At 44.6% G+C, this 26,961-nt stretch overlaps 1 protein-coding gene across 1 annotated transcript in view; it reads right to left on the reverse strand.

Moving 5' to 3' along the window:
• The window catches only part of LOC133354672 (astrotactin-2-like), a 484,322-nt gene that overhangs the window by 214,195 nt on the left and 243,166 nt on the right, over positions 1–26,961 (reverse strand). The window contains exons 10-11 of the mRNA XM_061571710.1: positions 25,456–25,530; positions 22,777–22,914 (exon numbers count right to left, since the gene is read on the reverse strand). Of these exons, the coding sequence (XP_061427694.1) occupies positions 22,777–22,914; positions 25,456–25,530 (213 nt within the window). The remainder of the gene's footprint in view (positions 1–22,776; positions 22,915–25,455; positions 25,531–26,961) is intronic.

A 26,961-nucleotide genomic window follows, 5' to 3' on the forward strand; every position in this document is an offset into this window, starting at 1 on the left:
CACACAATCCGATGCAGCTGTGATGATATTAATACGGTCGGTATCCAGGTGCAGCCTTGCACTTTTTTTGCTCACGCCACTGCTGACAGAAAGGCCTCCACTAGTGGGAGATCTGGAAGGCCCCTCTGGCAGAGGGTACTTGGCCTCCTCTTCCACGCCGGAGAAAGAGGGACTGCCCACTATTTAGCCCCAAAAACACGTAACCAACCGATCGACTACATGTGGACTGCACGTGTATACACCGGGAAATCATTGATTGTAATAAATGAAACAAGGCACTGGCACGTCCTTTGAGGTTTTCGGATAATTTTCATGGCCATGTACTGCGGCTAGGAGCCATTCATTTGCCTTTGTGTTTGTACACAGAGGCTCAGGAAGGAGATACTCCTTGCAATGGCTCTGCCCGAGGCCCCTGGGGAATTTGAGATAAATATTAAATTTGATGTCATGTCCTGATGGGAATCAGAATGTCGGGAGTTGGTGGCAGAGGAGTTTGGAGGGCGGGGGGCTATTTGGCCTGTGAGGGCTGCACTACACAATGAATGAGACCGGCTTTTCTTGCATCGTAATCTGTTTCCACCATTACGTACATGCGTTAATTCTAGATTTGAAGCTTTCGTGACTGCAATGATTCATATTCTTAGGTTTTTTTCGGTAAAGTCACGTAGGTAAAAAGTAAAATAAAATAAAAATCACGACGTTTCGGAGGCAACACAAGCTTCCGTCTTCAGGTGGTACCGTCACAGCCACGACAGCTGTATCAAGTAAATGAGAGATTGCAGGAGCTACCACTCCGTTTATATAATGGTTGGAGAAGGTGGTGGGGCGGTAGCTCCTGCAATCTCTCATTTACTTGATACAGCTGTCGTGGCTGTGACGGTACCACCTGAAGACGGAAGCTTGTGTTGCCTCCGAAACGTCGTGATTTTTATTTTATTTTACTTTTTACCTACGTGACTTTACCGAAAAAACCTAAGAATACGTGCATGCGTTTTGACACAGAAGTGCACGTGTCAACTCCTGAGCACATGGGAAGGACAAAAGGCTCCAAGTCTCAGCCAGTTACGTTGTCACTTTGCGAACTTAGATACGCAGATTAACGTAAGGAGGGAATGCTTAACAGAATTTTGGCAGCTTCGTCATTGCGTTTGTCAAGTACAAATAATGTCAAATATCATCCCACAGAGGCCTTGTTTGCATGGCACAAAGGAGCAGTGTGCCATCAAAATGTCTCAACCATCAGCACCTCCATCATCATTATTATACCACCATCACCACCAGCCATATCGTGGCCACTGAAGAACCCTCATGAAGCCTTTAACAGACTGTTGGGGGAAGTTCTGTTAGCGAGCACCTATTCAGGCTGGAACAGCACAAGAGGGGGTGGGTGGTCAGCACCACGCCTGGCCATCTTTGTCTCCCGAGTGGCGATGTTTATACACCGCACCAGGTACTCATTTTTGGCCAACACCATCACCACTACCATTATCACCATACCACCCACATCACCAGCACTTTTACGACGACACCAGCACCACCACAGAGACAGTGGCTATTAACACCAATCCACCGACGTTACCAATAACACCCACGTCACCACCACCACTACTGACAACACCATTACACCAAGCAGTTTCACGCAGCGTGGCGTTTTTTTGTATAGTTACATCCCTGCGTCAGTATTTAACCTGATCACCTGTTGCATTGATGAGAGTAGTAATAATTTAGTACAAATGGTATGTCCGCGCCGATCATATCGCGTAAGGTTATGATCCACGTGGCACGCGACTGCTACTCATTTCGAATGACGTCACGGGAGGTTAAACATCCATGGTGCAGCATACGTCGCACATTGTATGGTATTAACCAGGGCAGCCTAAAACTAAAACCTGTTTCACCAGGTAAAGCCCACTGAGCTATTGGCTATTTTTCAGAGGTGACTAGGCCACACACGATAGCTCATGGGAAGTGGCTGATATCGTCATCACACGCGGGAATTTATACAGAGTGCTTCAAAAAAATGTTTAACACTTCTGAGAATTTGCAACGACACCACGAGAAATGTGCCTCTGGGCTCTGGTGACCACTTGGAGAAGATTCCAGGCGTGTGTTGACAATGGTGGCGAAAAAGTGGAGACTTTTTGATGCTATTAATATACATTTGTTATCAGGTTACAGTGCATTATCCGTTTTTTTTCATTAAAAACGATAATGCCATGGAAGTGTTACCATTTTTTTGAAGCAGGCGCGGTTCGTCCACTAGGGGCGTTGGGGCGCTGCCCTACCAAGCCGCTGGAAGGTGAGACATTTTTTTTCTCTTAAAAAGCATTCTTCTATCAATTGTTTTGACGTACTCTTTGGTTATTTTTTTTTGCCTGATCGAAACGTCGTGATTTGTTTTATATTATTTTATTTCTAACTACGTGACTTTACCGAAAGAACCAAAGAGTATGGATTCCTGCAGTCACGAAAGCTTCGAATCAAGATTGTTTTGTTGTGTTTCAAAGAAAATAAATACAATGATTATTTTAACGTGAATTGCCTCATGAACCTTTGGAGTCGGCGGCGAATGCACTACCGCTGGTGCCATGTCACGGCCCCTATCATTGACACATTTGTTCCATGCACTGAGAAACCGATGTTAAGACATTCACAGAGGCGCCGGTTCTTATCGGGCTTCTCATGAGCGGCGAGCCCTCTCCGTCATTCTCATTCCGCTGTAATATGCCGCAATATTTCCACATGAGGCATGCCTGCAATTCAAAAATCATTCTGCGCCACGCAGCTCAACCAGAACGTATATTCGCAATTTAAGCAAATCAATTTCCGTAATTGCTTCACTTTTAATTCAACATTAATTAACTACCCGCTTCAGTCTCCCTTTGTTCTCTCTTTTATTGCATTTTAAAGTTTAATTGTCTCACATGCACGCACCAGCAGTAGTTTTATCACCCATGCATGAGGCATCTATCCTTTTTTTTATTATTCACAACAAATTCACTCCACCTCGGACAATGGCTTGGGCCAACGGGACTCAAGCGAGGTGAGTCGAGGCGTACGCTCATTGATCCGTGTTAATTAACCAGTCGGAGCTTGACAAGGCATGTACCGCACTTTCCACGTGGCCCTGGAATCTCTGTAACCGTAAAAAAAGAGACATTTATTTTTCTAAAGTCGTTATTCGCAGCGTTATCCCGATTGCACATTTTAATGACATTATTGAAACGATAGCTTTTTTTTGTAATTATGTGTTATTATTCAAGAACCCAGAACACGGACATCACAGAGGGAGATGCAAACGACGGACACGTGGTCGAACCCGGACCAATACACTCTCAAATGGGGGGGGGGGGGGTGCCGTGTCTGGAGGCACTTGTGCTCACTGCCCCCCACACCACAGTAGAGGCAACGATTGGGAGCAGCAGATGAACGGGGTCGAGTAATATAACCAAACAAGAAATAAAGTAACACAAGGGGCAATGTCTGGGTTTATCCTTCTTATTTTCCCCTAGGAACAACGGTCGTCAGATGCTTCCTAACAATGTCTCAGTGTCGGGGAAACTACTGAGTTTTAAAAGTCAGTGGACTTAGGCAGGACACGTCATGGCTTGCAGGGATAATAGACGACGGTCAAGGGATAATAACGGAGTGGCAGCCGTGGAACATAACCCTGTCAAAGGGGACGTCCACATGCATGTGCCTGGTGGATTATTACATCCCAGGATTATCAGAGGTGTTCGGAGGCTTGGGGAGCCCTTCATCCAGGAGTGGATTGACCATGGCTAATGACACGGTATCCGGCATTGCGATACGAGATTGGGCAAATCCATTTCGAGCTCTTGTAGACCGGCAAGCTATCCCTGTGTTTGAGAACGGTCCGTTGAAGCAGCCATCGCAGAACTGCATCTGAAATATCTTCAAGTGACCTCTTGTCCATAATAGAGGGGCAACACTTTCCCAACCAGTTTAACACGTAGGCTTTCGCGACCAATATCATCCATAATAGAGATTTTTTTTCAGGTTAGATCGCGTTAATATATGTGTTGTTTAAGCCCGCCTGATGAAGCTTGTTGTAATGACTGGCGAAACGTCTTACTCAGATTGTAAATGTTGTGGCTTGGCTCTCCAACACATCGGTGTGCTGTACTAGTGACGAATTGGCACGTTCTGTTTACATGACAACCCTTACGAGTTGGCTGTGCCGGACGGTAACGAGATTTAACGACATACATATATTTACATGATCTAACCCAAAAAACCTCGATTACTTTCCCACCCATCCACACGACCACGGGGAGAACATGCAAACTCCAAATATACAGCAGCAGGCGTCAGGGTCGGGATAAAACCCAGGACCTCCTGTACACCAGGCGAGGTAGTTAACATCTCGCCACCGCGGCGCTGACAATCTAGGAGAGACCCAAGGCTGGTTCTGCTGTTACTTGCCAGTGATGGGCATAGGCACGAATTGAAACTTATTTGCCCAGGAAAGCCTCAGTGAGCGTAAATACTCTGCTTCAAGAGGGACCTGACATTGGGACGTTTGCCCAATTACGCTAACGAGTGTTTATTTTGCATGTAGGCAGAAGGTAGAGTACCCAGAGACAACCAACACATACCAATGGGTAACACTCAAAACTTCGCCTGAGTGAATTCAATAATACATTTTTGCACGTCCATCTGGCAACCTTGGAGATTTATGTCTATAAAACCTGGCATTCCCAGGTAGTCTCCCACACAAGCATTAACCAGGCTTAAATATCCAGCTTAGTATCCGAGATCTGAAGAGTTCAGGTTCAATGAGGGTGTTTTGTTCAAAGCATTTACAAAGCCACTGGATATGTTTGTCAATGTAAAATGTACTATTAACAGTAACGTTTGAATCTTATATATTTTATCGGCTGTAATTTGGACCACAAGGGCTAAACTTTAGGTTTAACCATTAAATAAGATAAAAAGCAGAGAGAATGGAAAGGAGCCAAATAAATAAGTATATAAAAAAAAATATTGTCAATCTTTTAGACTCTCTTTACATGACAATCCAGGATATCACCTTGATTGCTGACGCCACTAAAAAACAACAACAACAGCAACAACATTAAAACCTCGAGGGTACACAAGCAAAATGTTGACGATATTCATTTGGGCTCTGGGTGAATAATTCTAAACAAAATTGATACTGAGAGGCAGCTGGCTGACGTTTGCGCTTATTTATTATAGGCACCGATGTAGAACACTGGGAACTATTTCTAGATTTGAAGCTTTCGTGACTGCAAGGATTCATATTCTTAGGTTTTTTCGGTAAAGTCACGTGGGTAAAAAATAAAAATTAATAAAAGTAAAATAAAAATAAAATAAAAGTCACGTTTCAGAGGCTTGTGTTGCCTCCGAAACGTCGTGATTTTTATTTTATTTTTTATTTTACTTTTATTCATTTTAATTTTTTACCTACGTGACTTTACCGAAAAAACCTAAGAATATACTGGGAAATATCTCTCCTGCGTGTTAAATGCATCTCTCCTCCCGTCCAACACAAGAGCAAAAGTACAACCCTGCAATTTTTTGCTCACACCACTGTTGGCGGAAGGGCCTCCAATAAAAAGGGAGCTACAGAGAGCCCCTTTTAGAAGTCCCCACACAACAAACACTGACGAAATGTCATGCTGTGGAGGATAGAGAGCTCACCAGACACACGTTAACGTCACGTAATGTTTTTTTTTATGTTTTTCAACTATATTTGAAGGCATTGATGCAATAGCTCTCTCTCTCTGCCTATCCATCCATCCGTCCATCTGTTTGTCTAAAGTGGGGAAGAATGGGGTCGGGTCAAAATAACTCTTATGTAATTGAAGGGTTCTTATACAGTTGTGCAGCTATTAAGGACTTACCCTACAGACGACTGGGGACATTTATCAAAACCGACACTCAGCGAACAAAAACCTCATCACTAATTCCATCGGAATCTTGACCCATTGCTATGATATACTTTTTTTAAATCTTCAAACTATTGCCGCCCGCGTGTAATCATACTTGTCTGCCTCTGATGCAGAGAAGTTGGTTCACGCGTTCGTTTTCTCTTGGGTTGATTGTTGTAATGCCCTCTCGTCAGGCAGGCTGCCCGCAAGGGTTCTCAAGAGGCTGCAAAGTGTTCAGAACGCAGCGGCCCGCATTTTATCCAGAGCCGCTTTACCCAAAAAACATCGCAGCTGTTCTGGCATCACTACACTGGCTCCTGGTGCAGCTCAGAATCAATCTTGTGGCTAACCAATGAAGTGCTGAAGGGCCTTGCACCCACCTTGCCTTCAGGACCTATTGCATCCTTATGTTCCATATCGAAATCTGTGGTCCACGGATCCCGGTCTTCGCTAAATAATCACGATGACGAGACTCTGCTCCTAGGGTGACCGGCAAGTAGCGTAACGAGTGCGGGGCAGGCAGGGGGTGCCTTACCCCTCCGGTCCCCCCTGGTGGCCTAAGCTCCGAGTTGGGGCCCCCTTTGACATCCACCATAAGATATGTTTTCAACAACAGTGTAAAAAAACAACTAATTTAAAACGCGGTTCAATTTTTTTTAATGAAAATGCTTAACGATGTGATTGGGCAAGAGGAGGCACGATACGTCATAGTCTAGGTGCGACCGTGCCAGACAAACCAAATACCGGGGCCCCAACTGCACCCCTGAGCTGATAATGTAGCCACTACGCCACTGGTGACCGGGTCTTACGTAGCGTGGCTCTCCATCTGCGGAATGCCTTCACCAGCCATATCCGTGACTCGGGACACTGTCGATGATTTTAAGTTATGACCGAAATCGCTTTTCTATACCCATCGCTCTTGGAGCGCTCGACCAATGTCTTGGTGCAATCTGTTTACCATAATTTTGTCTTGTGAGAGGACTTTTTCTTTATATCATGGTTGTCCCAGGTTGCTCTTGTTTTGTTAGGAGTGGTAACATTTTCACATGAATAGTGCTTTGTGATCTGACGACGAAAGTTTCTGTATAGAAATAGATAACTATTATTCCTGTTATTATACTTCACATGCCAGGTCTGATGGTAAGGATGGTGATGACGCTATGTGATTTGAGCCTAACACGGTCCCTTGGATATTCCTTTGCCTGGGGAGGCGTGAGGAACTGGGCAGTGGAACCAGCTGAGGCAGGCTTGGTGTGGGGCACAAGGCCTCAACTGAATTGTTATTTAAATTAATGAATCAATAACAAACGAGACATCATTACACGTGACATCATGTCCTGAATATCATGTGTCTAACTAATTTAGGCATATGAAGACTAGTTGGCCAAAGATTCTAGATGATTTATTTCCTCTCAATGAGCGAAAGTAATAAATAAATGCCTGCTATTTTTAAATCCTTTATATTAAGTTCACTTGCTTGCTTGCTTGCGCGCTTACGACCGTGCAAATCTTTCGGTCGTTTTTTAACCCACTTCCCGTGACCCAATCGAGCTGACATTTTGCATACAGACTCGTTGTGCGTGATAATTTATTTTCGTAAAATTTTTTTCCATAACTTTACACTTTTTAGGATTTTTTTTAATATTTAATTACCAATTGCTGAATGGTGGCAGGCAATCATCTGACCCATAGGTGGCAGCCATCTCAAGCCAGAGGACGAGAGGACTCTAGCCGCCACGCATATAAAGGATTTATAGTGAAAAACTTAGTTTTTACGGGTACATTTTTTGTATTTATTAACCTATTGTTTTTGTGTATGAAGTTCTTTGAAGCCGCATTTTTGCATTGCATTATTTTCATGATCACTTATCATTCCAAGGCCCTGCAATGCAGTGCCATTAGGCATTTTCAGACTGACAAACCACTTCGGAGCAAACGTGCACATTTGTTATTGTTAAATATGACAAAAGTCAGTAATCTTTAAACAAAAATGTGCCTCGTGAAATTTTCCATCCTGTTAGGAACCGTGCTGGCCTCCGATGTTCCATATAATCACAGTGTTCCGCTTGTAGTAAATCAATGTGACGGGCTAAATCTGTTTACACAACGATTCGTAGCCTCTCCTGCCTCCTCATCCAAGCCCCCCCCCCCACCCTCCACACACATTTCATGACCTATAATTAGAAGACATTCAGTTCTGCAGAAGAAGAAATGGGGACTCATCACACTAATAACTGTTTCTTCCACGGCACTTCAGACGGCTGTGTCTGCACCGAGCCTTAATCACAATGCTTGTCACAATCGCGGCGAGAAAAATAAATAGACGGGGGAAGGTCGAAGGAGAGGAATAAACACATTTTCATTCGGAAATAAGAAGTCAAGTGATGTTTTCGCGCACACAAACATTGCATCAGTGCGCATCTCCTGTTTGCAGCCCTGAACCAGTGGTGCGTACTCCTTATTCCTATGGACGGGGCGAGTCTATCCACAGGACAACCACTGTTGACATCCCCATCAGGTGGAACCTATTTTATCTACCCCGGCAGCATGATGGGACGAGTCAACACAACCAAACCATGATTTGAACTCGCAACCTTTGCGATTGCGAGCCCGCCTGCTCGCTCGCTCGCTCGACCACTAAGCCACCTGGACAGTTTTCCATTTTAAGTGGCTGCATTTATTTTTGGACGGTGCAGGGGGGAGGAGGGGGAGGGCATTAAAGAATTGAAATGCTTTGCGTCCTGTCTTACTAATTGCGAGCGGTGGAGGCCAAGGTGTAAACCCTCGTTCAACTGACGGGGTCTGATGTCCTGTCAGGTGCTGCATGTGGCCCAATTAATCACGCGCACATGGCAGCCCGCTGGTAATTGTCCAGCAACTCAAGCTGTCAGCCAATAAAATCGAAAATAACCACCGCTCAGCGCCTCCAACATTCAACAAGCCTAAATATCAAACTTGATTATTTACGTCCCCCAGCGCATTAAAGTGTTGCATTATGTTCTAGGGGGGGGAGGCTGCCAACAACAACATCAAGCCCCACCTAAATTTAGTTACCGCTCCGAGCTCGAGTTTCGTTAATTGCAAATTCCCTGACATGTTTGTGGCAAGAAAAGCGTGGCCTCTCGTGTCCACGTTCCGTGCGTTTCGCGATGCGCGCGTCCGTTAGCTGCACACTCTTGCAAGCTCCTTAACGCCCTGAAGCCAATTAAAAGTTTGACCTGCCTCCACGTGTAGGCGGAGAGCTTCGTTTTGGCCGCGCGCAACAACAAAAAAAGCCACAGAAACGGCGATTCTCGAACGCTTTGCACGCAAGTCGCGCAAACAGGCGTCTGTCAATCAACAAGAAGGATCGCTGCTCGTGGGAAAATAAAGAAAAAACTATCCCCCCCCCCCTCCTTTCCCCATTCCCCTCCCGCACGTTGAAGATTTATTTCCGGGATATGGCACGGATGTGTGTACTCGCGGCGCAGTTAATAATGTATGCCTAGCTGGACGGCTACTGTGTGTCAGATAACATAAAAGTGATACGCTTCTGGCAGACGGATGTAAACAGGGAAAGTCAATTTATTTTAACGTATGCGCGCGCGCACGCGGCGCAAGAGCTTTAAGGTTCGTACGGAAATGCTAATCCACAGATTGCTGGTGCAGGTGGCATTATGATAATGACGGTACGTGCATGCAAATAGCAACATTGCCATTTGTGGATTAAAAATGAATAACAATAAATCCTTACTGCTTACACTGCAACAACAACACCAAAAAACAACCCACTGACCCCCTTATTAAACCCAATGGCAAACGCGAACTTCCAGCTGATTAATCCGGCACGCTCCGCGGAACATTTTGCATAACCATTGTAGCAGAGCGGCCAGGGTTAGCCGGAACTATTTACGAGTAGAGCGCAGCGCAGGTGATCGATGCTTCCGTGGGTTTATCTGACAGTCCGCAGTGCCAACAGCAACATCAGCGCTCACTCTCGCGATCACCATAGAATGAGAGAGAGAGAAAAAGAGTGAGCGAGATGAAAGTCACTCAAAGTTTGGACGGGGCTCTCTGATGGTATGCAATTGTCGTCTGCCAGGGCGGTTCTTGTCCTGGGGAGTATGGGAGTCAGACCAACTTCGATATCATCTAGCAACCCGAAAACACCTCTCTGCAGCGACGATGGACCGTCAACTCCCCAAATGCAATTCATGAAGGTCAGAGTAAAGGTGCAGGCCTTTGAAACCGCTCATGACACTGCTGACGGAAGGACTTTGATGGAAGGGGCACTGCAGGCCGCAACCCTCGAGCATTGCTGGCCTGGTCTCCCATGCTGGACAGACGTCTTGGAAGAGACGGGGGGCTTGCGCATGCTTTACCCCAGCGTAGGTGACCTGCCGGTTGACTACTAACAGTGTTGTACTCCGATAGGTACTGCCGGGTGGACAGAGGAGGGATGGATTTAAATAAACTTGCCCATTGTTGTAACAATACACGGAACTTGAATGTGACTTGAATTGCACATGTTGTGTCATTACCCCTTGCAAGCATATTTCAAATATACTGGAAAAAGAATATATTTTTTGAATAGTCTCCCACTGGCTTTAAATTGCCCATGAAAGAGTCAAAATGAGTGGATTTTAAGCATTAAATTATCTTTAAGGAAGACAGGAAGAGTCACAACACCGAGGTAGTTTTTTGCCCCATCGCGCTGTCAAAATAACAGAATGGAAATAATGTTATTAAATAAACAATTCTTATCTTCAGCCCTGAGTAGCCACTGTAATAAATGACATGGGAAGAAATTAAATTGCCCCTGGATTGATTTTAGTTATTCATGACAATCAATTATCAACAAAAAAGTACCACACAAGTCGAATAAACACGATAATGATAGAATTATATCGCAAACAGATTGAATCGCATTTTTTAATTTGCTTTGGCATATAAAACATTTTTTACTGCCTTGATACATTTTAATTCTATGAATTAATGATACTCGTCCAACAGTAAAAATATTAGCGTGGAACATTTATTCACTTCATACTTAAGGAAATAAGCTGTACCTGGAGACGGTTAAAACAAATTCTGATTATTCTGTAGTCGTAATTTTTTTGTCCATGAATAATTGGCTGTTTGGGAAACCGCAGTTTATCAAAAAAGAAAACAATGACGATCAAATTAAATTTCAAATTAAAATTTTAAACATGCATGGGCGAGATAACCAAAAATTATATCCAGTCAAGAAGTACAGATTTCTTAATCAGTCTTCTAGCGCTGAACAAGGGTAGTAGTAGTAAAATGGGCCGTACATTTCTCATGAAGATAACTGACTGCCTGGCCATGAACCCAAATGTATTCTGCAGAGGTATTTAATCAGACTTCTAATACAACCATTCTCTCGGGCCTGCCTTGCAGTCTTTAACCGAGGGGGGGACTGTGAATAAATTGATACGCAGTCATTTGACAGTAAAAAAATGCTTTGGAATGATTCAAGCGACAACCAGGTACAAAGGGCCTTCTCTGCCGTTGCCCCTATTGCATATTACATTCGTGCAGGTGTGCATTGCCACGCACGTACCCCCATCGTGTGAGATCACGCGCTGTCTGCCGACTTTCACTGCGCGCGTGGCAATTTGGGCATGGAATGTACATCACGCATGCCCGGCCTCTGCGAGTCAGTTTAACACGTAGGCTTTCTTCTTCTTGGTTCTTTCGGTAAAGTCACGTAGAAGGGAAGTAATAAAATAATAAAAATAAAACATAATAGTGAGAATTATTTTATGATGTTTTATTTTTATTATTTTATTACTTCCCTTCTACGTGACTTTACCGAAAGAACCAAGAAAATGAATCCCTGCAGTCACGAAAGCTTTAAATCGAAATTTAACTCACACAGTGATGAGTAAACTATATCTATGGGACCTTTTTTGCCAGCATCAAAGTATGAAAAATGTATGATGATAATAATGAGAATAATTGTGATTTGAAGCTTTCGTGACTGCAGGAATTCTCGTCACAAAGGCGTGCTTCTCTCTCTTTTGTTGTATTTTTATTGTTTATTATTTCCCTTCTACGTGACTTTACCGAAAGAACCAAGAAGATGAATCCCTGCAGTCACGAAAGCTTTAAATAGAAAAAGTAGGCTTTCGCGTCCAATGTTATCCATAGAAAATGGTTTGTTTTGGCTTAGATCGTGTAAATATAAATGTGTCGTTAAACTCGCTGCCACCCGACACAGCCAATTAGTACGGTTTGTCGCGTAAAAAAAAAACATGCCAATTCGTGGCTAGTGCAGCACACCGATGTGCCGGTGAGTAAAGCCACAACATTTACAACTCTACGAGTCATTGGCCTTCATATTCGTCTGCGGTGTTCCCTAGTCGTTCGCGAGAGATACGTTCCGGAGATGCTCATGAATAGAAGATTTCGCGGATGATGATATTAGCCTTCAGAATTGAATTACCTTATATAAATAAATAAGCTGTTACGTGCGTGGAAATTATTATAACCGCCCCAAAATGGTAAATAAAAATAAATATGAAATATGATAAGGAAATATGTCGCTTTATCTCATCACTTTATCTCTCAGAATTTGATCTCATCGCATTCTCACATTACTTTATCTCTCATCACATTCTCTTTCATCACTGTATCGCTCATCACTCCTATCTCTCTCTCTCTCTATACAGATGTGTAGAGTTCCAGATGCAAATAGCAGATAGCAAAAATCGTGGATAGCAAGTTCGTGAATAATGAGGGAATACTGGAAACTGTTTGCATATATTACCCTATGTTTGTTTTTACTGTGTGTGTGTGCAATGTACTCGCCTAAGTGGCAAGTCATTCGCCATCTATGACGCAAGGATATGGTAAATGGTGTTCACTGAATATTCCTCTTGCTTTGTGACTTGCAAATGCTCATGATGTACAATGCAAACGTCAATTTACGTCTATGAACGGGGAATACGATGTCTCTAATTTGTGTTTGTTCTGTGATCAGCAGGTTTCTTCTCGCTGTCTCGCAAGAGTAACACCAAGCAGGCATCATCCTGTGCTTCATTGCGTACTTTTCATCTTTTGCTCTATTTGGGCTGTCATTTGCCCACATCACAGCAGGTTTTATATATATACACAGATACATTTCGATTTAAAGCTTTCGTGACTGCAGGGATTCATCTTCTTGGTTCTTTCGGTAAAGTCACGTAGAATGGAAATAATAAAATAATAAAAATAAAACATTATAAAATAATTCTCACGACGTTTCGGCCATAACGCAAGCAGCCGTCCTCAGGTGAAGAACAGGTCTGTCGGGGAGACAGCGTCTGAATGACACACTCCAGAGTCTGAATGACACACACTAAATAGACGCTCCAAGCCTGGAGTGTGTCATGCAGACTCTGTCTCCTCGACAGACCTGTTCTTCACCTGAGGATGGCTGCTTGCGTTGTGGCCGAAACGTCGTGAAAATTATTTTATAATGTTTTATTTTTATTATTTTATTATTTCCATTCTACGTGACTTTACCGAAAGAACCAAGAAGATACACACATACAGTTTTTCATCGATTTAAACTATTTTTCACGAGGAACACTAGCTTTGAGCTTCTCATAATACAACTCAAAAGCACTCCCCCTCCTGCTCTCGCTTATTTCCTTATTTAATTAGATTTTTGTTTTAACCAAGTCCAACTTCGATAATTGCCTGACACGTCCATCACGGGTGGCTGGAGATAAACGATTAGAATCCAGGTCCTCAGGTGGTGCCAGCACCGTCTTTCAGCCCCGAAGTCACCAAGCCACACACGATGAATGCATTTTCAAATAAGCCAATGGAAATATTTGTAAGCGCTCAGCATACCGAGATGCCAATCTGTATGTGGTTTGACGCATTTTGGAGAGATTTGTAGTTACATATTCATGACTAAAGGATTTGTGAGATTTCGTGGGAATGCCTCTCTCGGACGGAATGATAATGCGAGGCAAATTGACATGAGGAAAAGGTTGAAACCGTGGGACATTCTAACAGAAATGTAATACAAAAAATATATAAACCGTCTCCAATCCAAATGCAAATTCATTGGGACAGAACGCTGAAGTTTCGCATTTGTAATGCATTTTAGATTTAAGTTTACAGAGCTACATCGGTGCCTTGACCACACTCAAGTATTCGTCCACAGAAGTTTGCCCAGAAGCCGTACCATGCCCCCTCAATTTCACCTCCAAAGTGCCTCCTCACACGTGTACACAATGCACGCTTCGGACACAATTGACAACATTTTCAGTTTACCCGCTGAACCGTGTTCAGTTGCAAACACTTCGGCCGTTTTACGAAAGATTAGCTTTCCATTGCAAGTACCGTGTGCGCCGCTATAAAAATGCATCATCATCATCATCATCGTCGCCGTATATATTTATGTATGTGTAGGCTCACGCATTTAAAAACATGTTTAACAGCCCTGTAATGCGAGGTACTTTAAGGCTCATGAGGGAAAAGGTGCTGCAAAAAGAATAACAGAAATGAATTAAATATATAGCGAGGTGTCTGATGCAACAACATACTTAACTCAGCTGGCTCACTATGGGGACCTCATTTGCCAGTAAAAATATGATAATTGGTTCTTTACCCTTCTATCTGGCAACAAAACTGACACCTTTTTACAAGGAGTCATGTTTGCATAGACCGCAATACCTGCAGTCATAAAAACAAACAAAAGACATAACTCTGATAATGTGCACTGTCCTTGAAGTTGATTGGTCCACACCCGAGACAGCTTTCCTTCGAGCCTAGTCTCACATGGGTTGGACCAGAAGACGCCAAAAGGCGCACAACTCAAAGACAATGCACCATCAGAGTATGAGAGCTCGGGGCAAACATCTACACTATGGGGACCTCATTTGCCAGTAAAAATATGATAATTGTTTCTTTACCCTTCTATCTGGCAACAAAACTGACACCTTTTTACAAGGAGTCATGTTTGCATAGACCGCAATACCTGCAGTCATAAATACAAACAAAAGACATAACTCTGATAATGTGCACTGTCCTTGAAGTTGATTGGTCCACACCCGAGACAGCTTTCCTTCGAGCCTAGTCTCACATGGGTTGGACCAGAAGACGCCAAAAGGCGCACAACTCAAAGACAATGCACCATCAGAGTATGAGAGCTCGGGGCAAACATCTACACTATGGGGACCTCATTTGCCAGTAAAAATATGATAATTGGTTCTTTACCCTTCTATCTGGCAACAAAACTGACACCTTTTTACAAGGAGTCATGTTTGCATAGACCGCAATACCTGCAGTCATAAATACAAACAAAAGACATAACTCTGATAATGTGCACTGTCCTTGAAGTTGATTGGTCCACACCCGAGACAGCTTTCCTTCGAGCCTAGTCTCACATGGGTTGGACCAGAAGACGCCAAAAGGCGCACAACTCAAAGACAATGCACCATCAGAGTATGAGAGCTCGGGGCAAACATCTACACTATGGGGACCTCATTTGCCAGTAAAAATATGATAATTGGTTCTTTACCCTTCTATCTGGCAACAATGGTGCATTGTCTTTGAGTTGTGCGCCTTTTGGCGTCTTCTGGTCCAACCCATGTGAGACTAGGCTCGAAGGAAAGCTGTCTCGGGTGTGGACCAATCAACTTCAAGGACAGTGCACATTATCAGAGTTATGTCTTTTGTTTGTATTTATGACTGCAGGTATTGCGGTCTATGCAAACATGACTCCTTGTAAAAAGGTGTCAGTTTTGTTGCCAGATAGAAGGGTAAAGAACCAATTATCATATTTTTACTGGCAAATGAGGTCCCCATAGTGTAGATGTTTGCCCCGAGCTCTCATACTCTGATGGTGCATTGTCTTTGAGTTGTGCGCCTTTTGGCGTCTTCTGGTCCAACCCATGTGAGACTAGGCTCGAAGGAAAGCTGTCTCGGGTGTGGACCAATCAACTTCAAGGACAGTGCACATTATCAGAGTTATGTCTTTTGTTTGTATTTATGACTGCAGGTATTGCGGTCTATGCAAACATGACTCCTTGTAAAAAGGTGTCAGTTTTGTTGCCAGATAGAAGGGTAAAGAACCAATTATCATATTTTTACTGGCAAATGAGGTCCCCATAGTGTAGATGTTTGCCCCGAGCTCTCATACTCTGATGGTGCATTGTCTTTGAGTTGTGCGCCTTTTGGCGTCTTCTGGTCCAACCCATGTGAGACTAGGCTCGAAGGAAAGCTGTCTCGGGTGTGGACCAATCAACTTCAAGGACAGTGCACATTATCAGAGTTATGTCTTTTGTTTGTATTTATGACTGCAGGTATTGCGGTCTATGCAAACATGACTCCTTGTAAAAAGGTGTCAGTTTTGTTGCCAGATAGAAGGGTAAAGAACCAATTATCATATTTTTACTGGCAAATGAGGTCCCCATAGTGTAGATGTTTGCCCCGAGCTCTCATACTCTGATGGTGCATTGTCTTTGAGTTGTGCGCCTTTTGGCGTCTTCTGGTCCAACCCATGTGAGACTAGGCTCGAAGGAAAGCTGTCTCGGGTGTGGACCAATCAACTTCAAGGACAGTGCACATTATCAGAGTTATGTCTTTTGTTTGTATTTATGACTGCAGGTATTGCGGTCTATGCAAACATGACTCCTTGTAAAAAGGTGTCAGTTTTGTTGCCAGATAGAAGGGTAAAGAACCAATTATCATATTTTTACTGGCAAATGAGGTCCCCATAGTGTAGATGTTTGCCCCGAGCTCTCATACTCTGATGGTGCATTGTCTTTGAGTTGTGCGCCTTTTGGCGTCTTCTGGTCCAACCCATGTGAGACTAGGCTCGAAGGAAAGCTGTCTCGGGTGTGGACCAATCAACTTCAAGGACAGTGCACATTATCAGAGTTATGTCTTTTGTTTGTATTTATGACTGCAGGTATTGCGGTCTATGCAAACATGACTCCTTGTAAAAAGGTGTCAGTTCAGCTGGCTCAGTTAAGTCTGCTGAATGAGGGGGGCAGAGTGCGGGGGGGAGGGTGGAGGAGGGGGGCGAGAACCGGTTCAGATATTGCTCGCCACTGATCTCAGCTGGGGGTCAGGAAACAAATCAAAGACAGGTCTCCTGGTCGTTGTCACGGTGCAGTACCCACCGCGCCACCCACTCAACCCTCAGTTACAACGGAGTTACGTCGCAAACAGCGAGTTTTTAAATGTTAAACTTGTCACCACGAGGATTTTTCGATAGTTTTTTTCATAGCCTCTGTAAAACCGCTTGATTCATTTGTTCCATTCGCCTAAAGGTGACATTCGCACAATATTTGACGAAAATATGAAAGAACAGATTCTTACTCAAAGTAACTATATGCACGTGTAGTGTAATAGCGCCGGCTAGTGGACAGCGACAGCAACTGTGGTGGACAGGCAGTACAGACGCCGTGAGCGTGATCACGTGGTGTTGGCAGAGCGGAGGAACTAGGGCAAAGGTCACCGTCTGGAGCCCCCTGGAACCTGCTGGCGGGTTCGAGAAGGGAGGCGCGGTCAGGGCGGAGCCAGGCCGCACTGGGCGCATAAAAGGAGCCGAGAGTGGGGGGCCCGAGGCTGCCGCTTCTGGGAGTGGACTCGTCTCGTCATCGCTGTCGTCTCGTCGCCGTCTTCGCTAAACGTCTCCGCTAGACATTGCGCTGCGAAGGAGAGTAGTTGGCTATCTCGGTCAGCGCCGTCAGTGTTAGACGGCTAGTTTTGTGTACAGGCGAGGCTGAGCTACTGCGCAGAGTATGTGGACGAGACCGTGAAAGTTGTTAATGAAGAAAGTGCTTCCTAGAAACTATCTCTGAATCGTTGACACTGCAAACGTATGGTGAGCGTGAGTAGGGCAGTGGTCAACACATTGCACTTTTAATCCAGAAACTTAAGTTCAAGTCGGAGCCATGGCTAACATCAACTCTGAGTAATATCTGAACCTATCCTGGGTGCTGAATTCAACCATTATCATTGACACAGCACGGTGAAGTATGATCAAACAACATTGCTGACTGACAGCGTAGACAGGCCTTCGCCCTGTAGCAGATTGACCAAGGACGGTCTGCATTAAAGCTGCAAACGATTTTGAGCATCGCGATTGATTTTAATTGACAAATCAGTGCATGCTTCGTGAGTTCACTTGGCAAGGGGTAGATGAAGCCACCGTGCATTCGTTATTCTGAATTGTTGTCTCATTTGTAAAGGAATGCTGTGTGGTGCACAAGAAAAAAAATTGCTAAATGAGCTGAAAAAACTATTTTTTTTGCCAGAATCATGCGAGCAAAATGCTGACCCATGCGTAAGGCGAGACTAAAGTTGTAAATCATTCTTATTTATTTGGGTATCAATTCTTTCACCAGAAGGCATTGATTTCATAGCCATTACTACACACACACAAACACAGGGGGGAATTATAGGGCGACAAAAGCTCAAAATCCGCATGTAGGTTCATAGCACTAAGCCCCAGTGCTTTGTAGTGACAGGCCATGCAGTCAGTCTGCAGAGGACAAGGGAAGGTCTTTCTCGTAATCATTACATTCAATGCACTTAATACATAGCTGAGCGGTTGTGCATCCGCGCGTCCGTAATCCAGCACTGTGGAGGCAAGTGATGGTGGATCACCGCACACATGTGGTGAGATACCCTTCCCGTGCGTGCCGAGGTGCCATACTCTGGCTTGCCAGGAGAAGGCAGTCCAGCAAAAGTGTATTAATCGCCATTAGTTTCCATCTGTATGGGGGTAGAGAGTGTTACCACCGTGACGCGAGGCCGTGGGTTTTCTCTGTGCGCTCCGCTTTCCTCCCACACACGTATAAGAAACACAACTGATCATGAAATTGGCGGAAAACATGCCAGAAAAAAATGTAACAGGAACCTCAAGAAAAACAGAGTTATTCGATAATAAACAAATAAAGACAGGAAGGTAAACATTTATTCGTGATGAGACCGTGGCTCTGTTAAGGCGATGTGTACCAGTGATGAGACGAAGTCTGTCCGTGCAAAGGGGGGCCAGGACATTGCCGTCTAATTGAAAAGAGAAAGTCAGAAGAGCATGTATATAAATGAAATAAAAAATAAAACGCACAATTTATTACACACATCAACGAGCTGCACAATTATGATTTCTGTTGATTCTGATTAATGCGGAAGTGAGATGCAAATTGGGGAAATTTATGTGCATGTATTATAAATTATAAATGAACAAAGTCCTTCACCACCTACAAAGGTTGCGTGTAGCAAGATGACTAAATCACTTACTCTGCCCACTGCACAAATATAAACAGTGACAGTGTTGCCTTTCTCAAATGAGCATTGAGGCATTGGTGCACATCTCCTGTATACAGCCCTTAGGCAGTGGTAGAAATTCCATATTTCTACAGTGGGGGAAAATCAATGCATTTGAAAAACCAATCTCGACAGACCTGTTCTCCACCTGAGGACGGCTACTTGCGTTGTGGCCGAAACGTCGTGAGAATTATTTTATTATGTTTTATTTTTATTATTTTATTATTTCAATTCTAAGTGATTTTACCGAAAGAACCAAGAAGATGAATCCCTGCAGTCACGAAAGCTTTAAATCGAAATTCAATCTTGACTTCCCTGCAACATGGTAGATATTTTATCAACCCACAGAAGGATGATGGGCTAACCCCCCCCCCCCCCCAACAGAATTTTAACTCACAACCTTTCCATTAGGAGCCGCTCACTCGTCCGCTGAGCCATGGAGGCATTTCTAAAATAAAATTGGACACTGCGATGTAAGCTGGTGCGAGAGAGAAATCAACAAATAAGCATGCAGAAAACACGCGGAACACACGCACGGCTTCGATTTACAACATCATGCGATACTTGATGACTTTCATTTTATTTATATAAAAAAAAAACCTCGGTAAGGGACAGCTCCAATAAGCTCAAAGCAGCTCATACACAAGCTGGATCTTATTGGTTTGGGACCATGTATATTGTATGCGATCAATTTGGGTCGTGATGCAGCCTTTTTCTGTTCCTTTTATACTCTTTATATTTAAGCAGTCGAGAATCCATTGGGTTGCAATATCTCTTGATTAAGGGAGAATTCAAACTGAGCGCTCCTCTGCCCAAACCAGGACAGGTGGCTCAGCGATCGAGCGAGCGGGCTCGCCATCGGAATGTTACGATTTCAAATCCTGGTTGTCGCGCAGCATGGTGGGAGGTTAACTCAACCCATTTGTCCCTCTGGGATCAATAAAATGAGCAACACTTTGTGGGGAAGTCAACGGTGGTAGTCACGTTGGGTAGACTCGCTGCCGCAATAGGAGTGTTCAATTTCTGCCTTTGCGCCTCTGCAGGGCTGTGGATGGGAGATGGGCGCCAATGCCTCAATGCTCGTTTGAGCAGCAAATCACTTTGACTTTTGACTCCGGCTGCTTGCGAAGTTATTTGCGTCGGTAAGCCTCCTTCACTCTCACCTTTGTTTCCACTTCAATGACCCATCAACAAATGCACAATGCACTCAGACCACAATTTTCCTCAACCCAGACAGTTAAGGGGGGAGTGGGGGTGGGGGGAAGCTTCCCCCTCCCCAACCTCCCCTGAGGTTAACTCAGCTTAAAATCAGCAGCCACGGTAAGATTCACATCAAATCAATTCGCCAATAAAGAAATACATTAATTGCCAAAATTAATTTCACACGCGCTGTTTCTGCCTTGCTTTATTTTCCCATGAACAGTGCAACAAAAAATCTCTGCAGCTCGGAGCAGTTCTCCACTTAATTAAGAATTTCAGTAAACAATGCGCGTTGAAATTAATGTGCAAACTTACTCGGAGGCTACATTCGTTTTGCTAATGAGGAACTTGCATGTGCTCAAATCCGTTATCTCTCTTGAGCTATTTCTACGTTTTTCCAGATAGAGTTGCCACTTGTGTCCTGTTTTTCTTCCAGGATAGTCATTCTTGCTGCCTGGACATCTCTGAGTCTTCCCGAGATGTTCAGCGTCCCACGCTTGTGTCAGTCGTGTGACGATGCACCACTCGAGACTGAAGCAGTCTCACGCAAAAAAAAATATTTGGCGATATTGCACGGGCACAAGCAGTATAACATTGCCTTAAAAAAACACATTGCTAACAACTTCACTTTAAAAATAAAAAAAAAGCTTATCATGTATTCTTACGTGTGACAATATGTTCAGGAGCTAAATGCCAATGTCGAGGTCTGCTAGCCACGAGAGAGCTTCAGGAGAATTTATTCGTGTAGTTTTGCGAGGAGCGCAGATTGCAGTGGTTTACTAAATGTTCCCAGGCCACCGTTGGCACACTTTACATTCATTACGGAAATGGTGGGAGGTCTTTGCTGTGTGTCAGATGGTTGTCTGCTGTGCATGGCCATCGGTGGCATGTAAGGCATCCACCGCAAGGATTCCGTGAAGCCCACCTTGGCTTTTCCCACAAGATGTCAATGCACGGCCCCTTTATTCATCCGCTGTGAATACACTTCACTCTGCCGATCCGCTTGGGTCGCTGTAAGGTGGGAAACATCGACATGGGGAGCATAGAAGTGCAGTACTCCAAGGGCTCTCCAGAGCTCCCTCGAGTGGAGGCCCTTCCGCCAGCAAGTGGCGTGAGGAGGAAAATTGCAGGGCCGCCAACTGTTACCTTCCATGCCAGGCCGCGATGGTAAAGCGTGTATGACGCCGCTGGCTTTTGAGGGCTGTTTTGAACACGAAACGTTGCATCGGCCGGTAGCACATGCACTCGGAGGTCGTGGCCGTGTGGCTACGGGGAAACAATTTTGCCTGCGTGGATGCGCACTGTTGTTATTGCTACTTTCGAGGGCTTCAAAATCTCCCCCCCCCCCACCCACCCCAGACTGTCTACGACAATGGAGGGCGATGATCATTTCACTTCACACTGGCAATTGTCGTTTAACTGCGAGCAAGTCCACATTTGTTGCACAAGGATGCCTCGAACGACATTTTCAGGAGGACCCTTTTTTCTGGAGATTATTTAAGGGCTATATATATGTCTTTCTTGTAAAGCATATATAAATAAGATAAACTGGAAATTTGAGTACTTGGGGAAAAACTCACGATCAACTTCTAATGGAAATATAATGCCTGCGCTGCGTGTGGGTCTCACGTAGGCGTCGTCTCTGCATGATCCACCAATCCCACTTAACCTCGAAGTTGGTGGGATTAGAGAAATACATTCTCAACACAAAGCCAAAGATCATATAGCCTGAACAGACAGTTTGGGCAGGTGCTGTTTGCGAGCACCTATGAAGGCCGGCATGACCTATGAGGAAGTGGGTGGCCAGCACCACGCCCGGTCACCTTTGTCTCCCTCGTGGTGATGTTTACACACCGCAAGAGGTACTCATTTGAGGCCAAGTCGAAGTAGGGAAGGCTCAGGACCTCTTCAGATAATCGTCCCTGGTGTTGTGCCGTGAGCGGAAATCGAACTCGAGTCGCCGGGTCTGTAGCCCAGCGTGCTAACCACTGCGCCACCGCTCCTCAACACACACCGGGATTAATCCACACCTGGTTTGATAACAGGGTTCAAGGGCATAACGCAGATCACCTGGCGATGGTCGGAGCGTAGACGCATAACGATTATGAGGAATGGCAGACGCGGAAATAAACTTTTCTCTTATAGTAGTAATAGTCGTTGTCAGGTGATGTTACATTTTGGGAAGTGTTGCTGATGGCTGTGTTGAGTATTTTATTATCAGTGCTCGTGCACCACTGCCAATGCAGCGTCACGAAACAACACGTCCAATGCATCGTTGTCTTCGCTTTTCCCCTCGCCTGCCAAAATATTTCACCCGCAAACATTTCATGGGCTGGCTGCACGGGTGAGGGGGGAGAGGGAGGAGGAGGGGGGGACCTACCGGACTTCGGCTGTCTCCTCCGTGATGGAGAGGTCCGTGCGGCAGCTGGCCAGTGGGCTGATGTCCAGCTCGACGGGAGGAACGACGAACGTCTTGCTGAAGGGCAGCCACAAGCCTTGGCCCATGCCGTACGTGAACCTGTCCGCACACTGCCGCGGCGGTGAGATGTCACCTCCGTCGCCTGGTATGCGGGAGGTCGTGGGTTCGAACCACGACTCTGACGCCGGAATATTTGGAGTTTGCATGTTCTTTCTAGATTTGAAGCTTTCGTGACTGCAAGGATTCATACTCTTAGTTCTTTCGGTAAAGTCACGTAGGTAAAAAATTAAATGAAAATTAATACAAAATAAAAACAATAAAATCACGACGTTTCGGAGGCAACACAAGCTTCCGTCTTCAGGTGAAACTGTCACAGCAAAAAAATCTGTATCAAGTGGGAAGTGTTGCTGATACAGATTTTTTGCTGTGACAGTTTCACCTGAAGACGGAAGCTTGTGTTGCCTCCGAAACGTCGTGATTTTATTTTTTTTATTTTTTATTAATTTTAATTTCATTTTTTACCTACGTGACTTTACCGAAAGAACTAAGAGTTTGCATGTTCTCCCCGTGGTCGCGTGGATTTTTCTCTGGGTCCTCCGGTCCCCCCCCCCCCCCCACAATTTAGAATCGGCATCAGAGAGGTGTTTCTTTCTCTTCTTTTCGCCCTCGGACCACTCGGCCGATGAAAATATTTTCGCTGACCAACCTGCCCTACCACCCCTGGTGACGAAACGCAATCACTTATCTCTAAATACTCCTAATACAACATGATTCATATTACTGGAACATAAAAATATTATTTTAACACAGCTATACATTTTCTTTTTAAATCTTATGGCCAGGGTAGTTTACCCAACTTCATTTTTTTTACTAAATATCATGGTAAAATTTGAATAAATGCCTCAAACAAGAGGTATCAACGTTGTCATTATTGTCCGGATCAAGCTGCGTTTTGCATCACAGCCTCGCGGACCACCTGGCGGACCATCGCGGACCGCTCACCGGTAGTCCCGGGGCAGAACCACTGCTGTAGAGAAATTTGGCTGCTATATGATAAGCCACTTCGTTGAGCTACCATTTGTGATAGCCAAGTCACTTCTGAAAGAGAGCTATATTGCTCAGTGGGGCCTTACCTGGTAAAAAAAAAAGTTTTTAGTGTTACAGCTTTACACACACATCAAGGTGCACCAGCGGCTAGTTGCATATGCAGTTGTGGAGGTTGCTGAGTGATTCAGGCAGGGATGGAGACATGGAACCCCGAGTTGTTAATTTGCAATTTTAGCGTGAAAGAGAATCCTTTTCTCCCCAAAGTGGTATTAAAAAAATGGTCTGAACTTATAATAGACATTGTGATAACAATTTACAGATCATGAATTTTAATCATCTCGTTATTGGTGGACTGTATTAAATTCCAAAGGCTGAAAAAAAATACTCGGCCTAAAGTTATAAAAAAACTATTAGATGATAAAATGAATGCCAACACAAGAAAATTAGTGGCAATATATTTTTTTTCTTTTAAATAGGGGCGAAACAAATGATTTAACTGGCTCTTTCATCTAAAGAAAAGTATATACATTATATGTGAGCAGTTTCAGTTGATAGTGTTATTAAAAACAGGGGGATACTGCCAGCGTAATGGTTAGCACACGAGTCTTGCAACGCAGAGCACACTGGGTTAAATTACTGGCACATCAGATGAAACAATTAACAAGTTACTTAAATCACAAACCACCACCTCGGTCCAGCCAGCAGTATGAATGTGTTCAGCACACCATTGGAACCTCATTTGCCAGTAAAACATATGATAATTCGTTTTTTACCCTTCTATCTGGCAACAAAACTGACACCTTTTTTACAAGGAGTCATGTTTGCATAGACCACAATACCTGCAGACAATGCAAACAAAAAACACAACTCTGATAATATATGCACTGTCCTTGAAGTTGTGCGCCTTTTGGCGTCATCTGGTCCAACCCATGTGAGACTAGTCTCTAAGGAAATCTGTCTCGGGTGTGGACCAATCAACTTGAAGGACAGTGCATATATTATCAGAGTTATGTTTTTTGTTTGCATTATGGCTGCAGGTATTGTGGTCTATGCAAACATGACTCCTTGTAAAAAAAGTGTCAGTTTTGTTGCCAGATAGAAGGGTAAAAAACCAATTATCCTGTTCAGCAGAGTTAGTCTATCGGCAGGTCACGTGTGTTGGGGTAAAGCGTGGATGCACTCCCACCTCCTCGAAGACGCCTGGCCAACGTGGAAGAGTAGGCCAAACAAATACTGCATAGAGGGGCTGTCTCTGTCTCTAGTGGAGGCTCTTCCGCCAACAGCCGGCGCGAGCGAAAAAACCCAAATGGCCGGTGGCTCAGCTCGTCACCCCTCAAGAGGGGTGATAAAAGGAGTACTACTTTGTGGAGAGGTCAACAGTGTGTGTCCTACGATAGACTCACCCCTGCAGTAAGGATGTGGAATTTCCACTCCGGGTCCAGGGGTGCCAACAGGAGCTGAGCACTCAACGTCGATGTCCATTCCAGCAGCAAATAATTTTGACTGTTTGACCTCGACCGTGACCATTTCCTTTCACCGTTATATAATAATAATGTATTTCAAGCCATCACCTTGCAGGCACGGGTTACATACCTGAAGATTTTGTCTGTCGGCTGTTTTCCGTTCAGAAGGTCGTAACCGCTCTCGAACGTGGTGTACGGCCAGGGCCTGGGCGGAGAGAGGAACGGCACAGGTAGGCGGGGAAACAATTGAATCGCTCTCAGTCACCCCGCACGCATCCCTGGGAACTCATTTAAACGGGCAAGTTAAAAATAGGCAGCCGAGTTTGTTCTTGCATGAAATATGGCGACGCATTTAATGACTTGTATTAAAAATGATGCTCTCTCTCTCTCTCGCAAGGATTACGAAGGACGTCAAAATGAATTGTCGACGCCCAGCGCAACACTTCTCTTGCGGTGCAGCTCGGCTTATGGCAGGGGAGATAATGTCAGCGGAACGCACACATGCCGCCGCCCAGGGTGTGATCTCGTTTCGTGACACTTTCATGCGATGTTCATCTGCGGCACATCTGGCGCGCCGGGCTCGATGAATCAACATTGGTGGGTTTTTTTGCCTTCCCTTGACAGGTAAACCAAACTGAACTATTTCTATTTCACCAGGTAAGGCCCACTGAGCTATATAGCTCTTATTCGGAAGCGACCTGGCCACAAATGATACCTCACAAGAAAGTGGCTTACCGTGTGGACATTTATAGCAGCCAAATACTCTAAATGCACGTTGATTATAAATGTGGAGGGGAAAAAAACAATGAGGCCAAAGAAAAAAATACACGCGACCACGGGGAGAACATGCAAATTCCAAATATACAAGCGTCAGGGTTGGGATCGAACCCACGACCTCCTGATACACCAGGCGAGGTAGTTAACATCTCGCAGCCACCGTGGCGAGATGTCCCATGAGCTTCTCTATCCACGGCCAAAGGTGCAGCCGTGCGATTGCTTGTGAATGCCACTCATGGTGGAAGGGACGCTGCGAGAGGAAGTTCTATAGAGAGCTCCTCTCAATGGTATTTCGGCCTCCTCTTCCACCTTGGTCAAAGGCGTTGGTAGTGACCGCAGCACCCACACTTCACCCCACCGCACGCAACCTTCCGATCGACCAACTGCTGTGTAAACCTATACTCTTGGTTCTTTCGGTAAAGTCACGTAGGTAAAAAATGAAATTTAAATTAATAAAAAAAAATCACGACGTTTCTGAGGCAACAGAAGTCTCCGTCATCAGGTGGGACCGTCACAGCCAGATTTGCTGCATCAAGTGAGTGTGGATGTGACATCCCACCTGATGACGGAGACTTGTGTTGCCTCCGAAACGTCGTGATTTTTTATTTATTATGTATTAATTTTAATTTCATTTTTTACCTACGTGACTTTACCGAAATAACTAAGAGTATGAATCCTTGCAGTCACGAAAGCTTCAAATCTAGCTGTGTAAACCTGTTACGCTGCTGTGAAGACAAAGGCAGGGGGTACTGAAGAAGCTTGCACCAATGGGGATGTAACCGGTGACCCCTGGATTACAAATCTAGTGCTAACCACTACACCATGGCGGCATCCCTGTACGCCTTCGTAACCAACTTTA

Source organism: Lethenteron reissneri, chromosome 48, assembly GCF_015708825.2.
Source record: "Lethenteron reissneri isolate LAM-NWPU_2019-01 chromosome 48, ASM1570882v1, whole genome shotgun sequence".
In the NCBI taxonomy this organism is placed as follows: domain Eukaryota; kingdom Metazoa; phylum Chordata; class Hyperoartia; order Petromyzontiformes; family Petromyzontidae; genus Lethenteron; species Lethenteron reissneri.